This window comes from Erpetoichthys calabaricus, chromosome 2 (genome assembly GCF_900747795.2).
Source record: "Erpetoichthys calabaricus chromosome 2, fErpCal1.3, whole genome shotgun sequence".
NCBI lineage: Eukaryota > Metazoa > Chordata > Cladistia > Polypteriformes > Polypteridae > Erpetoichthys > Erpetoichthys calabaricus.
This window is the reverse complement of record NC_041395.2, coordinates 202,997,496-203,017,659: the sequence shown is the minus strand read 5'-3', so window position 1 is coordinate 203,017,659 and position 20,164 is coordinate 202,997,496. Positions and strand designations below refer to the sequence as shown.

Genomic DNA, 20,164 nt, shown 5'->3' with positions numbered 1-20,164 from the left:
TTAAATACATACAGTATATACATGATTTTGATGAGAACATAAATAACAAGCTGTTTATGTTTTAAGATGATATTTAACTAAATGGAATGGCAGATAGTGAAGAATCAGCCAGATGATTACAGTGGGACTTTGGCAAATTTGTGGCAGATGAAGTCAGTCGATCATTGTCCAACACGCTATATCCTAACACAGGGTCACGTGGGTCTGCTGGAGCCAATCCCAGCCAACACAGGGCGCATGGCAGGAACAATTCCCCCTGCAGGGCGCCAGCCCACCGCAGGGAACACGCACACACCAAGCACAATTTAGGATTGCCAATACACCTAACCTGCATGTCTTTGGACTGTGGGAGGAAACTGGAGCACCCGGAGGAAACCCACGCAGACACGGGGAGAACATGCAAACTCCACGCAGGGAGGTCCAGAGAAGCGAACGCAGGTCTCCTTACTGCAAGGCAGCAGCGCTACCACTGCACCACCGTGCCGTCACAGATGAAGTCTAATGTTTTACATGTAAAGTATTACACATAGGAAGTAAAAATGTTAGACTTGAATACACAATGGGAGGTTTGAAACTTGAACCTTATGAGAAGGGGCCTTATTATATACCTTATTATGGGGCTGAACAGTGGTGATGTGCTGCATGTTGGAAATTATATGAAAGTAAAAATTGCAATCTGCTTTGCACACACCATGATACTAGCATTACCACCACTACTTAGTGTTGGATCAGTATTAAATTTTAACTTCGGTATTGGTACCAGCTTTCAGACTTCATTATTAGCACTGAAATGATACTGATGCAAATCATGGATAAATCCTCAAGTGTTTCACTACAGCCTCCATGGTGCGGCACACAATTGCGCAACTTCCCTGTTGCGCCACATAAATTGGGCCCTCCCTCCCTTTCCGCACTCCAAGGTTCCACTTTTGAACAACAAGAAGAAGACATTGCATTACTTTTCAGAACACTCCATGTGCTTGACATAGAGAGTGGAGAGCCACTTCAACCACCAGATGCTGCACATCCACCTTTTCAATTTTCCAGAACATTGATGGGAGGAGTGGAGGAGGTTCCACATGGAGTTTCCATCATGTCAAAGAGTATTGGGAGGGGGTACCCGAGTGGAGTCTCCAGATTGTTGAAGAGCAGCATGGAGTCTCCTTCTCTTCAAAGTTGAATATGGTTCAGTGGAGTATCCAGAACCTCGAAGACCAGAAGAGCAAAGTGCTAAGCACAAGGTCTTCTAAACCTACTGTTGACTTCCAGTAGTAAAAGCACTAAACTGCTGGTACCGTATTGTTTTATAGATTGTGTTTTTCAGTACTGTGCAACACTACTACTACTACCAATACTCTCACTAGAGCACTAGACATCCAGATAGTGTACAGAAGTCATTAAGAAGGCTAATAAGGCGTGAGGTTATAAATCACAATGTGTGAAGTTCGAGTTGGAGCAGGTTATCCTTAAGCTTTAAACCACACTGGTGAGGCCTCACCTGGAATACTGTGTGTAGTTTTGGTTTCCATATTACAAAAAAGGCATAGCAGCGCTAGTGAAAAGTCCACTGATTCCAGGACTGCTAAGTATGAACTATGTGGAAGGAGTTGGAATGTTTTAAGAAAACAGAGATTTAGAGATGATTTGACTGCTGATTTCAAAATCAAGAAAGGAATTAGTACAGTAGAGTGAGACTGTTACTTGAATAATGAGTTCATCAAGAACATGGGGACGCAGTTGGAAACTTCTTAAGGGTAACTTGCGCACAAACGTTAGAAAGTTTTTCTTTACACAGAGAACCACATACACATGGAATCAATTGCCAAGCAGTGTAGTAGACAGCAGGACTTTAGGGACTTTCAAAACTCGACTTGATGTTATTTTAAAGGAATTAGGTAGATTGGATTGACAGGCATTTTTGGCCTGAGTGGTCTGTTCTTCCTAAAAGTGTTCTAATTAGATTCGGTCTAGTAAGAAGCTGAGACATAGACATTCATTGAGTGAAAAATCTGGGTTTAATCCTTTCCAGTTGACTTCTGCAGTATGTCTGGTAGCAGGCTGGAAAACGTGTTCTCAGAGTTACAGTGTTAGCTTCACCTTTACATGGCCATAAACTCAGAAGGTGAATGAATTTCAGGGGTTTAAGGATCAGATACTTCTTTGCTATAACAATCAATTTTAGCATTTAATCCTTTTTTTCATTATTGAAATTCAAATCGTGGATGATATTCATAACAAAACAGGGGGCAGTAAGTACTAACAAGACTCCCCAAATTTCTTTACCTCTCCCCAGCATAATCTGCTCATTGCTGTGTTGAGGATTAAAACTTCATATTTATAGATCAGCAGTGACATCTGCTGGTGAGAATTGTTTTCTTAGTCAGATGCAATATCCAGCCTATTACAGTAATAGCTTTAACACTGCTGCTAAATTGATGCGTGTGTGTGTGTGTGTGTGTGTGTGTGTGTGAGGTGGACTAGTGCCCTCACCCAATATTGTTCCTGCCCAGTGATTGCTGGGATAGGCTGAAGTTGCCTACTATCCTTCCCCGAAAAAACAGGTTAGGAAAATGGATAAATAACTTTTAAACCATCGATGAGTTCCATTTTTTCCATTCAGTTTATTTTTATTACCATTGCACACATAATGAATATAGAAATTTTAATTGAAACTGGTAAACAGCACAAAAATATCCCAATTTAAAAATATGGATCCTTATATCCATTCTAAACCGTTTGTATTGGGTGTGACAAGGATGGATGGGATTAGAAATGAGGACATTAGAGGGTCAGCTCAGTTTTGGTGACAAAGTCAGATAGGCGAGTTTGCATTGGTTTGGACATGTGCAGAGGAGAGATGTTGGGTATACTGGGAGAAGGATGTTAAGGATAAAGCTACCAGGGAAGAGGAAAAGAGGACGGCCTAAGCGAAGGTTTATGGATGTGGTGAGAGAGGACATGCAGGTGGTGGGTGTAATGGAGCAAGATGTAGAGGACAGAAAGATATGGAAGAAGATGATCCGCTGTGGCAACCCCTAACGGGAGCAGCCGAAAGAAGAATAAGATATCCATTCTAAACCATATGCTTGCAAAATTAACAAAAGGCAGGAAACAGCACAGGCTGGGATGCCATTTTATTCTTTACCAAGCCCACTAAATCCAGTTCACCGTAAGCCCACTCTTCAGGGAGTGAATGTGGAGGTGATGAACTGCATCAAATATTTGGGGGGTTCAGTAACAGGTGGGAATAGTCTCATGACACCAGTGGGACTGTATAAGAAAGGGCAGAGCAGGCTCTTTTTCCTTAGGAGACTGAGTTCTTTTAATGTGACATCCTTCACATCTTCTAGGTTGCCGGTTCAAATCCCGTAAATGCCAATAGGGACTCTGCTTTGTTGAGCCCTTGAGCAAGACCCTTAACCTGCAATTGCTTAGTGCTTTGAGTAGTGAGAAAAGCGCTATATAAATGCAAAGAATTATTATTATTGTTCTATAACTCTGCGATGGCCAGTGTCATTTTCTACGCTGTAGTGTGCTGGGCTGGTAATATCACTTCAAAAGAGGACCACCGAATCAACAAGCTAATTTAATTTCAGGCTCAGTTATAGGGTACACTCTGGACCCCCTGGAGGTCGTAGCAAAGGAGAGAATTCAAACAATCTGAGTGGCATTATGAATAATGCTGCACATCCTCTTTTTGACACACTAACACTGAGGACTTTCAGCCAATGAATCATTCAGCAGAAGTGTGTCAAAAACCAAACTGGTGCTCCTTATACCAACAATATTATGTCAGCGTAACGCCTCACTGGGACTGGGATTGCTATGTTAGAAGTTTCTATTTTTCAAAGAAGGAGTGGTTGTTGCTTTTTTTTAATATTTCTATCTTTTTTGAGCTTCTGTAAAAGCTACGTTTCACCCCAAATAAAGTACTTATCTATCAAATTTACAATTTAACTTATTCTTTGCCCAGAAAAGTATACAAAAATTACAAATATAGTATTACAAAAGGAAGTGCAACATAAACATGAATCATAATGGTTCTAGATATACAAAGAAACAAAATGCAGCATAAATAACAAAAAAAAAGATACAGATGTAGGATATGGGAGAAAGAAAGAAATCTGCATACTGTATAATATGTCATCTCTTTCTGTAAGATGCTTAATCCAATTCAGTGTCTTTGAGGACCCAGTGTATTAATATATTTGAGCCACTACAATGGCCATCAGCATTAAAACAGGAGCGACTTGTATCAGCGCAGGACTTGGTGGAAGTATTGAGCCATTGTGTCACTTCAGTCAGAAAGAAGCCATCATGGCACCTCTTATGCTACAAAGTACAATCCATCTGACCCGTGTGACATCGTGTGTGACCCTGTTGTATTTGTGTCATTGATCAGGGGAGTTGGGGTTGCGTGTGCAAAGTCTGAGCTTTTTGTATTGTTGTGTTTTATTGTGGATTTGTCTGTGTTTTTGAGCTTCATTTACTGCACTATTAAAGTGTTCTCCATGCATTAAACTGAAGAAAGAATATCACACCCAGAGTTGGTGCTTTAAAAAACAGACACTTTGTAAAATGCTTTTTTTTTTTAATAGGCCTGTTTTTGTGTTTGTTTTTCCAATGAGATAAAGTCATAAAAACAGTCCTTTTCCACCTGTTTTCTCTTCTTTTGGACCATTAACAGGAGAACTAATGGCGAAGCACTGACTGTAGGTCCTTACAACTGTAGAGCTGCACTCATGTGCCTGTTGTAAAGTGACGGTGTGTCACCGTGATGCATTGCTAATTTGGTAGTAGTATGTATATGTTGTATTTGCCCCTCTATTATTCCATTAATCCCTGCTGAACTGCCACTTTTCTAACTTGTGTTTTGTGTATTTCAGAATTACTGGAGTTCCAGTGGTGGACGGGAGGATGTCAATAGGTATGCCCGCTTGCCTTATTCGGTGCCAACACATTATTGCAGGACACAGGAATGGGTAGTCACATGGGGCTGAGGGCACATGCCAGATCTTTACCACATAAATCGATGGCGTTAAATAAGTAATACCTAAATATAAAAATAATTAAGTAACCAATAAGATAAGAAGGACATAGAACATACACATCCAACAGTGACCTGGCCTTAACCAGATGGATAGCCGTGCCACGTTACTAAAGCTCAGTCTGTCTTTATTTTATGTCATGCCTTTCTTTCACTGTAATCAGCAATGGAAGATTAGAAAAGAATTTTTAAAGTCAGCCATGCTGCAGATATTCCTAAATGAGCTAGTAATATGCATTTGTTTTCCTACTAAGGGTACCATCGAGCACCGATGGAGAGCTGGAGTATTTTCCCATCTCGGAAAAAAGGAACAATTCTTTACTCCCAGATCGAGAGCTGAGAGAAGGTAAATGATATTTGAATGGAATATATTTATAGACCCCAAGGTGCAAGGTTTTGGGCAAAGCATACTAGAATAGGAAAAGAAAAAACTGAGAAAGGAAGGAAAAAGCTGACATTTTACATTAACATCCATTATCCAACCCGCTATATCCTAACACATGGTCATGGGGGTCTGCTGGAGTCAGTTCCAGCCAACACAGGGCACAAGGCAGGAAACAAACCCCAGGCAGGGTGCTAGCCCATTGCAGGGCACACACACTCACCAAGCACACACTAGGGGCAATTTTGGATCGCCAATGCACCTAACCTGCATGTCTTTGGACTGTGCGAGGAAACCCACACAGACATGGGGAGAACATGCAAACTCCACGCAGGGAGGACCCAGGAAGCAAACCCAGGTCTCCTAACAGCGAGGCAGCAGCGCTACCACTGCGCCACCGTGCCGACCTTTTACATAACATATTAAATAATATCAAAGGACCACTGAGTGGCAAACAAACAGAAAAAAATAAAAACGTTCATTCAGGTTTGCTAGAGGACATTTTTAACTGTTTTCAAAAGTTAGAATATTCTCAGTGATGTTTCAAATCACTTTAGGCTATTTTCTTTTTAAATTGGCACCTCTTGGCTCACAAGTACGAGATACCCCCCCATATAATATACTGTTTGACTCGTCTTGATGTCTAGTTATGGGAGACATCAGGCTTTTTGGGGTACTCCTCTTATTTTTGGCCCTCTAGACCCCCCAAAAAAATACCTAATTTTTAGGCAATCTGTGGACCTTTGTGCAGGAAATGACACCCAGAAAACTGATAGGTGTCTTCAGCAAAGATTTTCAGAAGTGCTGGAAAGTGAGCATGGCACATCTAATGGGACACTTTGGTCAAAGTTACTCCTTTTCACAAAAATTTGAAAAACTGGGGATCACTAATATAGGCACGTGGAGTTTCATTTTAGGCTATTTTGAGGCTGCTCTTCAGGAATATGATAACATTTTTGATATTTGATTCTATACTTATCTTTTCAAACTGGCATACCAGCTACAAATTTAACACTGTTACTGCCTGTTATCTTTGTATGTTTGCTGCTACCTCTGTACTTTATTGCTTTTTGATTTATCGTTCTCTTTGTTTTTATTTTATTAATATTGCTTAATTTCATTGTAAGGTGACCTTGAGTGTTAAGAAAGGCACCTATTAAATAAAATGTATTATTAGTATTATTATTATTATTATTATTATTACTATTATTATTATTACCAGTTGTTCCATCCCTCTAAGAGAAGGTTAAAAATAACAAATTTCAAACATAAGCAGGTAGGTTGTCATTTTAGATTATTTCAAGGACAGGGATTATGAATTTGATGTTATTTTTGATTTTTATCTTGTACTAGGGATTTAGCCCTCTATGTGCCACTATCAGATGGCAAAAAATGGCAAATTTCTTTTACAATCAAGAATATTCTGACTTGAAACATTTCAATTGAAGCGCACATTTTAATATTTAAAATATTTGATGCAACTTTTCTTGTTTATTATGTACTTCTACCTCCTGAAGTAAATCATTACTTTTCTTATGAACACTCTGTATTAGGGTGACTTACGCTAATTCAGACTTTTAGAAGATTTTTTTTCTTCATTAAATCCAGATATATCAACTTTTGGCTTTTTAAAATATTTTTGAAACAATTGTGAAGTATCGAATTTAATGAGATGCATTAGTAGAGTGTATGGAATATATTTTTAATTGAGGCCGAATAGACCTGTGGTGGTCTTTAGTAGCCTTTAGAGATGGCAGATTCCAATTCAAGTGATGTCAAAATGCCGTTGATCGATGAACTGTCATTAGTTATTGGTTGTGGAGGGTCCATGTCAAATTGTAGTTAATACTTCTTAAATGTTACATTTTTGAAAGATGCAGTATGTTATGGAGAGTGAAATTCTATGTTAAAGTTTGTCATTACAGACAGCTACGGTGGCAACGAGCGCCTGGCCATGTGTGCTGGTATTTCAGTAACCCGTATAAAGGATTTTTAAGAGCAGCTATTGAATGTGTAAAAGAAGGAAATATACAAATTGAAATGAGTTCTCTCAAAGTAAATTTGAAAGAGTAAACATAGCAGTGTGGATGAAGTGTTAAAGGGACAGGCATCCAGAACAGGATGCCACAAACACAGGACACAGGACAGAGGGTGTCTGCCTCCCACGGTGGTATTCTCCCCCCATAAACATGGTGGCAGCATCCCACTGGTGGGACACCCATAGGGATAGCCGCAGGGCAGGATGGGAATTGAAATCCTATGGGACAGCCATGTTGGGGTTCTTTAGTGCCCTATGAGGGAGCCGCGGGTTAGGTTAGGGGGGGTTGGGGCACACTATAACCTCTTTAAAAGGCTTCCAATGGGTAATACTGTGGCACTGGAAGTACTCCTGGGTCTGGCATAAAAGAAGCCGAGTTTCCCGCATGGGCAGTCAGAGCCGGGAGGAGTGTGGACGAGGCTTCAAGGGGGGTGCAGAATGGGAAAAGAAATCCATTATCATAGTATGCTGCTGTGAAAGAGAATTTGGAGATTGGTGGTGGTGTTCAAAAAATAAAGAAGATCTTGTGTTTGAACCAAGGACTGTGCTGTTTACTTGTGTCTGGGGGTTTGGGGGCTTAGTGGAGCCCTCTACTGGTTACAGAAGTTAATTAGGACGTTCAGAATGCTTCTGTTTTAGGGTGGACGATTTTGAAAATTAGTTTTATATGCTTTATAAAAGGAAGCTTTTGAAATTTAAAAAATTTGCACATATTTGAGATTTCATGACAACAAGTGAACTTTTGTAACAAATTTCCTTGAAGAATAAGTATACCAAATATGAAAAAATGTGGGGGGCCGAGCTGTTTGTTGTGGACAGACATGACAACAACAATAGGTGCTTTTCGCATTTTATGCAAATGTACCTATAAATACAGTTATAGAAAATATAATACATTGAAATGTCTATGAACAAGTTTTGAAATTTGTAAACTGATTAAATATACTTTGAATGTGTATAAAATATATTGTTGGCACTCTTTTAAATATTTACATTTATTTGCTTGGCAGACACTTTTATCCAAAGTGACTTACAACAGAGGTAAACATAATCGGGTAGCACTAGGCTGGGGCCTGTTTGTTCAGCAAGTGTAATAGGACAGGTAACAAAGGTTGATTGCCACAAGTGCGGAGATGTAATAACTCATACATTAACAATCAATAAAGCAATTACACTTAAACAAATAACCAAGAATATAAAGTATCACAGCATAAAGGTTTTTTTTCTCTTTTTCCATTTAGACAGAAACTGAATATGCAGTTAAGATGTGCTTTTACACTTGGGACAATGTACAATACTGCTTTGCAAACCTGTGCCAGAGCAGGTCATTTAAAAAAAACGGACAAAGTTAACTCTGCTATTTTAAAGACATTATAAATAGATTGGAAATTCACATATGTTATAAATAGATAACATATGCTGTGATCATTTCTAGTATGAAGACATCTAGATATGCCACTTGTAATGTACATGCAATCTCCACAGTAACAAAAATATAACAGAGAAACCTGACTGAAAGGTTTTACACTTTATCAGTACAGATTACATTGTTAACTATTTTAAGATATTTATTCTGGAGATTATGTTATCTGTTAAATGTGTTGATAATTGAATGTACATTTTCATCCATTCCTTCACTTTCCTCTTGACTGAAGACCACAGAAAGCTGAGGCTTATCAAGGCAACGACAACTGCAGAGAAGGAAATCTCTTTCTAGATCTGCACTAGTCCATTGCTGGCCTTATCAATTTTTCAATGCTATGATTTTATGCACAGTATATAAAATAATTTTTCAGTACTCACCCATTAACTCCAGTTTTCAGTCATCTTTTTGGCACGCTGTAAAACATACTAACCATACTATTTTTCGATTAACGTAATTAATTGATTTCACTGCTCATTGTTATAGTCTACTCCAACCCAGTTAACACCCAGTATGTCACCTCAGTGCAGGAAATGTGTAAATGGGTGCCTGTCATTAGACATGTTGCCCCTTTGGAGGAATCTCTTGGTCTGGTTCTAAATTGGTGACACCCCTTGGGCAGGCAGCTTTATCGCTTGTGGCCGGCCTTCTTTGCAAATATCAGTTTATGAAGTTTATTTCTAAAATTTGACTTCCTACTTCTGCTATGTATTTAATTGAATAAATTTGTCTGCTAAACAAATTTAAATGTAAACCTGGGGGCACAATGAGTAACCTGAGCATGTGCTGAAGGATGTGGGCGTTAGGTGAAGAAAGGAGAGCTGCCATCATGTGAAGTGAAGATCAAATAGGTTGACGTGAGACGAGGAATGGCAAGGTAAACATGAGGGGAGGCAGTGATGTGGAATTGAGGAATACTCGTATGAAGAACATGAAGAAGGTAAGCAATGTGGAGTTTAGTGCCAGTACCCATTTCCACTGTTGATACTGTTAGGAGGGCTTACCCACCAGAGAACTAAATGAAATATAATTTTGCAGAAAACGGGTCATAGCAAGTTGTTCATTGTTTCAGCCATCATCAAACCTGCTTAAGCCAAGTCAAACCTACGAAGGCCACAGCCTAGCATTGGGTGTAAGACAGCTAGACCTGAACTGTGGGTGGGAGTCACACCCACGTTCATTAATATGAGGCAACTTTATCGTCACCAACTAATCTAACATGTACATCTTTGGGATGAGGGAGGATAACTGGAGCAGAAAGTGGGAAATCCGTGCAGACATTGAAAGAATCTTCAAGCTTTACACAAACAGTGACTGGGCCTTTGATTCACACTCTGTCACCTGGAGCATGGAGGCTAACCTCTATGCCACCATAAACACCCAACCTCCCCTGTTGTTCCTTTCTGTGAGATTGATTTTTCCGTTTGTCTTTAAGAGAGTAAGAAGTCATTTTTAATAATTTTATTTATTTCCTAATATGTCCATTGCAATAAATGAGTTATGATGCAACAATCAAATACATTATTATGTAGAAAATAAAAATTGGTCCAATCAAAAAAAAGGAATCAATCCAGTGAGTTGGGAAAACAGTTGCTAATCCAACTTCTCCACAGTAGGCACATATTCATGCAATGTAGAAGGAAAGCATCCAAAAATAAGACATGCAAGTAAGAACTTCACCTAATATGACAATAAACTTAAAATTGAAAATAGTGAGATATCAGGTGGGCCTCAAAAAGCAGTCTAAGTACTGTGATGTGATAGTGGCTCCTAGGTTGTTGTTATTTTCTTAATCTGCTTAGTCCAGTACCAGATAACGAAGACCCAAATTATTTATTATGTTAAGGAAGACAGAAGTTTTGAGGTAAGGTTATTATGCTCGTTAATCATGGCATTGGGGAGTGGTAACGTGTATTATATTTTATTGAATTTTGTACACATGACAAGAATGCCTCTATAAAATCACAGAAAATGTCACACGCTATTATTCATCACTCTGTTTCTCTCCACAGGTGGACCTCTAGTCTACAACAACGTACAACTGATCCTAAACTCAGAAGCACTCAATGGCACTCAGAGGGCTTTATTTGAAAAAGTCATAACGAAGCAGGAATGTGAAGCTCTCCAAGACGTGGCCAATGTAAGTGGTCTTCATCTAAGTTATTTAATAAAACTTGTGATCTTTTGACCAGACTTAATGTGACTTGGATTTATGTTTGTCTCTTCTCAGACAATCTCCATTGCTGGAGACGGTTACAGGGGGAGAATGTCACCACACACACCCAATGAAAAGTTTGAAGGTGCCACCGTAATGAAAGCCCTGCAGGTGGGTGTCTAGAACCTTCACGAGCAAGTAGTGGCAGCTCTACTGACCACCATACAATCAATATACAGCTTCTAAAATTTCCACCAGCTTAATTATATACTCGTTGTATTCCCAGTATGGCTTTGAGGGACGGATTCCTTTAACAAGTGCCCAGCTCTTCTATGAAGCCAGTGAGAAAGCAAGGAGAATTGTTGAGTCCTACTTCATGCTGAGTTCCCCGCTATACTTCTCATACACTCATCTAGTGTGCCGCACTGCGCTTACAGGTATGGAAAGAAACTCGTGTTTATTTTGTCCAACATTATCACTTGAAGCATACGACTTCTTCTACAAGCTAAGCAGCTCAGCGTCCTTTAGCCCATCTAAAATGTTACATTTGCAGGACTTCATCGAGTGTCCTTCAAACGAACTAATAATATCTGTTTAGGCTTATGCCACTAATATGGAACAAACCGTTTCCGCAACACAAATACCTCCCAATATTAATCAGTTTAAAACTGCTCAGACTTGTTACATTTTACCCTAACAAAACTGAGGTGCAATACCCGAGACCCTCCCCTACTCCCCCAACTGAAGCTCATCTCATAACCTGCAGTCCAGTCAGTATTAGACATCTTCTGTTAAACTAAGCAGACCCTATCCAATGTCATACAACAAAAACATTTATTTATATAGCACATTCTCATACAAATGTTGTTGCTCAAAGTACTTTACAAGATGAAGAAAGAAATGTTTATATGAAAGAAAAATAAGATTAGGCAATGCTAAGTAACAATGAATAAAGTAAGATCAGTTGGCCAGAAATATAAAAAAAAACTCCATATGGGCTGCAGAAAAAAAAACAAAATCTGCATGGGTTCCATGGCCAAGAGACCACACACTGGGCATTCTACCTAACATAAATGTTCTAAATCAGTCCTCAAGGTTTTCAGGCTTCACATGGAAGAATTACACGATGATGGTCATGTGGACCTCTGGCCTTCAATCCACCAATGTAGGGACTGAACGGTGCTTTGATCATGTGGTGGTGGCACAGATCACCACCATAGAAAATTAGAAAAAGAACAGTAGAGAATAGTAGGGATTAGTATGTATTGTGGAGCCTTGATGAAAATGATAATTGAACATACATGTAGTTTGACAGGGATACACTAAAATGTAGCTATGAGAAAGCCACGTTAAAGTAATGAGTTTTTAGAAGTTTTTTAAAGTGCTCCACCGTATTAGCCTGGCGAATTTCTATGAGCAGTGAGCTATTCCAGATTTTAGGTGCATAATAGCAGAAGGCCGCCTCACCACTTCTTTTAAGTTTAGCTCTTGGAATTATAAGCAGACACTCATTTGAGGATCTAAGGTTACAACTTGGGAGTGTAAGGTGACAGGCATTCCAAAATATAGGATGGAGTGAGATTATTTAAGGATTTGTAAACCATTAGCAGTATTTTAAAGGCAATTCTAAATGACACAGGTAACCAGTGTAGTGACATCAAACCTGGAGAGATGTGCTTGGATTTTCTTTTCCTAGTTAAGTTTCTAGCAGCTGCATTCTGCACTAGTTGTAATCAATTGATGTCTTTTTTGGGTAGTCCTGAAAGGAGTGCATTACAGTAATCTAACCGACAGAAAACAAAAGCGTGAGCTAATTTTTTAGCATCTTGCAAAGTTATAAGGGATCTAACTTTTGCTATATTCCTTAAGTAAAAACAAACACTGTCCTGGTAATCAGATTAATATGTAATTTAAAATTTAGGTCAGAGTCAATAATTACCCCTAAATTCTTTACTTCCATCTTGACTTTTAATCCTAATAGATCAAGTTTATTTCTAATACCCTCATTATATCAATTTTTGCCAATAACTAAGATTTTTTATTTTCTCCTTATTTAGCTTGAGAAAATTACTACTCATCCATTCAGAAACACAAGTAAGACATTGAGTCAGTGAATCAAGAGTGTCGGGTCATCAGACGCTGTTGATAAATACAGTTGTGTGTCATCAGCATAGCTGTGGTAGCTCACGTTATGCCCCAAGATAATCTGACCTAACGGAAGCATGTAAATCGAAAAGAGCAGCAGATCCAGGACAGAGCCTTGTGAACTACCATATAGAATATCATGTGTCTTCAAAGTATACTTACCACAACTAACAAAGATTTTTCTACCTGCTAGGTAGGATTCAGACCAATTTAAGATACTGCCAGAGAGGCCCACCCGCTGACTAAGGCGATTTCTAAAAATATTGTGATCAATGGTATCAAATGCTCAGATCTAGGAGGATGAGAACAGATAAGTAGCCTCTGTCTGCATTTACCCACAAGTCATTTACTACTTTAACAAGTGCAGTTTCTGTACTATGATTTGTTCTAAAACCTGACTGAAGCTTGTCAAGAATAAAATGTTTATTCAAGTGATCATTTAACTGCATAAAGACTGTCTTTTCTAGAATTTTACTTAAGAAAGGCAAGTTAGAAATAGGTCTAAATTTATCAGAAAAGATCATTTTTCTTGAACAGTTTTAACAACAGCAGTGTTAAGACAGTCTGGGAAGACCCCCATATCTAGTGATGAGTTTACTATGTCAAGCATGCTATCAATTAGCACATCCGATACTTCTTTGAAAAAGCTTGTTGGTATGGGGTCAAGGACACAGGTGGAAGGTTTCAGTTGAGAAATTATTCTGCATAGATTGAGTAAGTCTACCCTGGTGGATGAATTTAATTTGTTTAAAATGGAATACAGGGAATTAATAGAATCAGCTTTGGGGGAATGTACAATATTGTTTTCTAATATCATTAATTCTATGTTTAAAAAATAAAGCAAAAGTGTCATAAGCTTTACTGGTAGTTTTTTGGAGACTTTCCATTGAGTGACCTAGCAGACAATAAATAATAGAGAATAAAACTCTTAGAATTATTTGTAATTTTAGAGAAGTAACACCGCCTCTCCAGAAGGACTATGTTGTTATATTCCATTGTTTTAGCCTTCAATATTTCATAGTGAACTATCACTTTAGTTTTTCTCCATTTACATTCAGCTTTACAGCATGTTTTCTTTAAATACAGTTCCTTCCTTATTTAACATGCATCCATCAAAAAGGAAATATAGGACATTTTACTACTCCCACCCCACTGACCTGGCATCAGTTCACATACACACTCGTCTCCTAATATCCACAATGAACACGTTTGCTGAGCATGTTGCTGTTTTTCACTTCTAAACCTCAACAACAATCTGTACCTCTCCAGGTCAGCAAGACCATCGAAATGATCTGAGCCATCCAATTCATGCAGACAACTGTCTTCTGGACCCCGAAGCCAATGAATGCTGGAAGGAGCCTCCTGCTTACACATACAGAGATTACAGGTCTGTGAGGCAGCCATAGTAAGCTATTTAACTTGGAGAAAAACGTATATGTACAGGATACGTTTCCATGTGTTATCAAAAATGATTAAAATGGATGTTTGAAACCTGTACTCACCATATGATTACCCTGATCCCTTTTCCTCAGTGCCCTTTTGTATCTTAATGGAGATTTTGATGGGGGAGAGTTCATCTTTACTGAAATGGATGCCAAGACAGTTACGGTAAGTTGTCCATTGCACTGTCATCTGGAAGAGTTAGCGTTACTTAGATCTAAACAAAGTCCTTATACTTGTTTCCTTCTTCAGGCTTCAGTTAAACCCACCTGTGGTCGCATGGTGAGCTTCTCTTCTGGTGGGGAGAATCCTCATGGAGTTAAAGCCGTGACAAAGGGACAACGGTGTGCTGTAGCTCTTTGGTTCACTTTGGATCCTCTCTTCAGGGAATTGGTGAGCAGGCCACTGCTTGGCATATTAAGTAAACACAATGAAGTGTCTGTTCAGATGTGTGCGCGAGATTGGTTGTTAGAATAAGAGTGAGAAACAACTGTTCTTCCGCATAAAAGACAGAGGAGTTCCATTTAAAGTAGATGTTGAAGGAAAGTGAAATAATAATATCACAAAGAATGCAGCGTGTTTTACCGGCTGAAACACTGTACCATGTCCACTGCCTTCCTGGACCCTAAGGTGCAGCAATGGGAAACTCATTGTAACTGAATCTACTGCACAAATGGGTTGGCAACTTCAGACCTAAAGAGAGGCACATGTTTTCATATATATTCCAACCAGTTACTTAATTTGTGGTCAGTTCCTATTGCATTTCTCAGATCAATACACTGCAACATTTCCAGTGAACCAGAGCTTTCCAATTCCAGTTTTGATGACTCCTGTGGCTGCAGTTTTGGTCCAACCAGTTTTACCAATCATTTTAGCACTTCACTCTTTGCCATTGATAAGAAATTCAGAACTATGTCTTATATCCTCATGCTTCAAAGTTCTAAACTCTCTTGTAATTTTCCCACTAATTCAGGTTTGTCTGTGAAATTTGCTCCCTTAATTCTTCTATAACAGTTAATGGAGTGGAGGAGACATGAGTGCAAAGGACTGTGAATAATGAAAGGCTGCAGGTATTTCACTGGCAGACCACAGAACACCTGGAATGGTGCAATGAATATCAGAACGAGTGTGATGAAAATCTTCAAAATCTAGATAAACAAAAAAAAAAACACCTAAATTATCTCAATGCAACATAAGTAAAATAGAATTTAGCAAATTTCTGGTTATTAAGCCTTTCATTATTCTGCATCATTTGCTTGATGTCTACTCCATTCATTGTTAATTGTCAGTATTAATTTACAATTAAGGGAGCAAACTTTACAGAAAAAAAGGTGAATAGGAAAAAAAAGGAAGGGGAGTTAAGAACTTCAAAAATATGGCAAAAATGCAATTATTTAAATTGCGTATAATAAATCTCACACTACTGCGCTCTTCTAAATGCAGTCTAAGAGAGAGAAAAAAGGCCAGGTAATTAATAGTGAGATTAAACAGAGGAAAACTGACTCCAAAGTTATAAAACTAACTCAAGGAGTTATTTCAAAATATTTCTGCCACATGGTCAATAATTAGAAAAATCAAACGTGTGAAATAAAAGCAGATTGAGGAATACTGATCAGCTACAGACCTCTCATGCCACCAAGCTCAAATTTAAAGCTAGAACTACACTTCTAAATGTCTCCCATTCTCTCATTTTGACTCTGGGCTGACCACACTTGCCCTGGCCCACAGTGCAGCACTCTACCTTCACTCTCCACTCCACCTTCACTGTCCAGACACATCGACAAGAGGTAGCTAACCAAGCTCTGCTAGCGTGTCTTTCACTGTTGGTTACTAATGTCATTCCCAGTCTCACAGGGCAGTGTCCCAGTACTGTTAAGCCATATATATTCACTGTTCAGAATGATGTACTATCACTGGGTTCTTTGTGCACCTCCCACTGCTATCGCAATATCGCTCATTTTCTACAGGCACACATACAGTACCTTCTCACACCAACATGACCAAATGAAGCTGCATGATCACAAGTAGTCTAATGGAACAGATGCCTCAGTTTCTGAGAAATAGCAAATGTAAGCACCTTATAGTGTCCAGCAAGATGATCAAGGCAGCTGTGTATGTGTGACAGTGCACTGTGGACATGAGGCACAACAAATTTAACAAGAGTGCATTCTGCATTGTATATTGCTGTTGGTTTCAACTCTTCATCGCTCTTGCTGTCACAACCCATTATCAGGGCCACTGGCCAGGTATGGGAATTATGCCATTTTATTCCATTGCTTTACTGTGTCTGAATTTACACCTGTCCTTTGATGAATACCAAAAGTTTTACAGAATACCAAACAGAAATGATTTTTTATACATCTTAGACTGCAGCTTTTACAGCATTCACCATTCAAAGACATTATACAGAGCAAACAACTTATACTAAAAAGCAATTCTTGCACAAAGTAGCTAATGGTTTAGAGATGGATTGCAACTACAGGACATCACTCCTATGAGTCTAGAACAAGGGTGTGAATGTTAGACTGACACTTCAATCTTTTATTTTTGTTTTTTCTTGCAGGAGAGGCTACAGGCAGATGAAGTTATCGATTCCCTGCAGAGCAAGCAGCACTGGGACTTGGACAACCTGATAAACCCCAAAGATGAACTGTAGGAATCTCAACAGTGATATCTTATTTATTTAATGACATTAATCTTCAACAGAATGTTTTATTTTTTTACTTCTTTGGACCAGATGTTTGCTGCCAATGAACGAGTGTGAAACTTGGAGCACTGCTTGAGTTTGCTTGGTGTATGCTTGGTTGTGTGGTCTTATTATTTTATGTGCTGTAGCAGATGATTGCATTCAGGGTTCTTTACATTTTGTTACTAAATTGATTTGTCTTAGTTTTTTAAAAGCCAAGTGTATGTGTGCCTATCTGTGTGTGTCTTTATTCTCTGAACTCCGTTCAAGTATTGCTTTCCATCTTTTTCCCAGAATTAAGTCTGAGCAGTCACAGAGAGAGACAAACAGTGTTGTTTATTAACCTAGAATTCAGAACTGCTCCTTGACTAAGAAGTAAGGATCATCATCTCACTTTTCAGGAGAAATATCAAGGAGAAAAGGAAAATTATAGATGTTGTACTCCGGAATTGTTGCTTTGACACAGAACCGGTCACTTGCGAATCACTGCTTCAGATTATAAAATCACTAGTCATGGCTCTGTTAGTGGAATCTTGACCTTTTTACTAACCATGACATGGATGGCATTTGATGAATTTTGGGAACGCTGCACATAAGCTACTAGGGAACCGAGACGGAGATTCCAGACTCAGACATACCAGAGGGTGCTACAGAACTGGCATCATGCAAGCTGAGCTACTGCAGCTGTGAGCTCGGAAAAGCCAGGCATGTTCTGATAGCTGTCTTTACAGCTTAACCTCTAAAAAACATTTATGGAAGAGTGCAGGGATGTGCTTAGGGAATTATGTTAGTGTAAGTCTTTATCCCAGGCAGACATTCCTTACATATAATGTGTTTCTATGCAATTATTTATTTTCTGTAATGAAGGTAGCTCAGAATTGACCAGCAGTTAATTATGTACTTTCTCAGAGTCCTTTAAAACACAAACAGATGCACCAATTTTTCAAAATGATAATTTACAATTCTTGTACAGAAAAAGTTAAGGGATCCTGTTGATTAGACATTAAACAAAAAATATTACAGAACGATCACATATCACATTGAAGTGCACATTCTGTGCTTTAGGTTGAAGTCTAAGAGCATGAAACTTGCCATTTCTAATCACAAATGAATTCAATGACTTTGATTTAGATTTTTTTTCTTTGCCTTTTCCTGATATTTAAAGCCTTGAAATGTTGACAACCAGAGAAACTTCATTTATTTTATTTCAAAAGAGTTCTTGCAGATTTTATTATTTCAGAAACTTAAGATAGTAGGTTAAAAAAAACCTGTCATTGCTTCCTCATGGTGAGGAGTTACTATATTTGAGCATTCAAAACAGCAAAAACAAGAAATGAAAAACTTTCTGATAACATAGTTGCTTCCAGACATGAGGGCACCATTTGCATGAAAACTGGCAAGGGAGGCCAATGTGAATAGCTATGCAAATGTTTAGGTGTGCATATTTGTCACTCTCACAATCACCACTAGAGGGCTCACTTTAAAAAAAAAAGAAGAAAACCAGAGTTTTAAGATTTTGGACTATGGCTACAGCCAGTGCCAGTGCCAGTGCCAGGTTATTTTGTGCCCTAGGCCAAGTTCATTAGTGCACCAACCGAATGTTCGATAGCTAACCTGTGCTGCTGGATTTTCTTTCCCGCATTATAATCAGTGAATGCCTAATTTGCCTTAATGGTGGTGCCAGCCCTGGCTACAGCACACCAAAAATGTCTAGACTACATGCTATTTGAACAATCAGCTGTTATCCTGATACAGCTGGTAAATCTTGTCTGACATTTCCATGGAACATGTTGGCCATACAGATGTGACCATGGCATAATTCTGTCAACAACTGCTGTCAGAAAGATTTTACTCTAATTGGAAAGTTTATGGTAAGCCCAGAGAAACGACCATATGGCAAACCATCGCACTGCCTACAGCAACACTTTGTACTGCACAGACATGTACTACTCACCATTGATCACCGGGCAGCTTCTAGGATGATGAGCCTAAGGTGAAACTGACATTATTCTTTATTTAAAACAGCTAGTGCTTAGTACTTAATGCAAAAGAGTATTTTTGAACTGGTGTCATGCTGTAGCAGTTTGGACTGCCCTCAGATTCTCTTCAGTGGCAAGTTCCACAAATCCCTTTGTGCTGATAGGCACAGAAGTATCACTGGAAGAGTACACACAATCAGCAATGTTGTTGGCAACTTATCTATAGTGATTAGCTGAAGATCCACTAATTCACTCTGTGACTCAACATGGCAAACCTGCCTTGTGACATTTTCAAAAAGGACAGTAATCCCTACTCAATCATTATAGAGCTGCATTCTCTTTGGAATGCCTGCATGATTTCATTACTTTGTTCTGGTTTTGTGATTGTTTTTCTAAGCACTTTTATCTTCAACAGTTTTCATGCAGACTGAATCAATGAATCTGGGTGTAAGCATTGTTTTGGGGTTAAATGAATTAAAAAAAGAAAGAAGACAGGTCATGCAAATGTTACACTCCAAGTTTAGATGTTAGACATGCCAAATTCAAAGTGTACAATTTACAACAGTTTTAATACATCTATTGTGTTTTACAAATAAGCTGTTGCACACTCTACATAAATACATACAGTATGTATTAACGTTTTTACTCATTGCAATTTGCACAGTTCAATACCTTTTATATACTGAATGTTAAAGAATACTGTTAAAAGTTGTAAATAGCTTTAGTGGTGTGTGTAGCACAAATATTAAAAAATACCATTCACCTTATTTTGGTGCATTTCTGTAAGATTGAAATTAAAGAATAAATTGTCCAGATTACTGTTATATACTAATGAGTACTATTTATAATTATATATTTATGGAAATTCT

General features: G+C 38.6%; 1 protein-coding gene across 1 annotated transcript in view; it reads left to right on the top strand.

The window, feature by feature from the left end:
* Positions 1-19,785, top strand: part of p3h2 (prolyl 3-hydroxylase 2) — a 109,949-nt gene extending 90,164 nt beyond the window's left edge. Inside the window, exons 7-15 of the mRNA XM_028795028.2 lie at positions 4,887-4,927; positions 5,302-5,393; positions 10,903-11,030; positions 11,121-11,216; positions 11,332-11,482; positions 14,460-14,577; positions 14,723-14,798; positions 14,883-15,023; positions 17,194-19,785. Coding sequence (XP_028650861.1) covers positions 4,887-4,927; positions 5,302-5,393; positions 10,903-11,030; positions 11,121-11,216; positions 11,332-11,482; positions 14,460-14,577; positions 14,723-14,798; positions 14,883-15,023; positions 17,194-17,286 — 936 coding nt within the window. The 3' untranslated portion in view covers positions 17,287-19,785. The remainder of the gene's footprint in view (positions 1-4,886; positions 4,928-5,301; positions 5,394-10,902; positions 11,031-11,120; positions 11,217-11,331; positions 11,483-14,459; positions 14,578-14,722; positions 14,799-14,882; positions 15,024-17,193) is intronic.
* Positions 19,786-20,164: the final 379 nt, after the last annotated feature.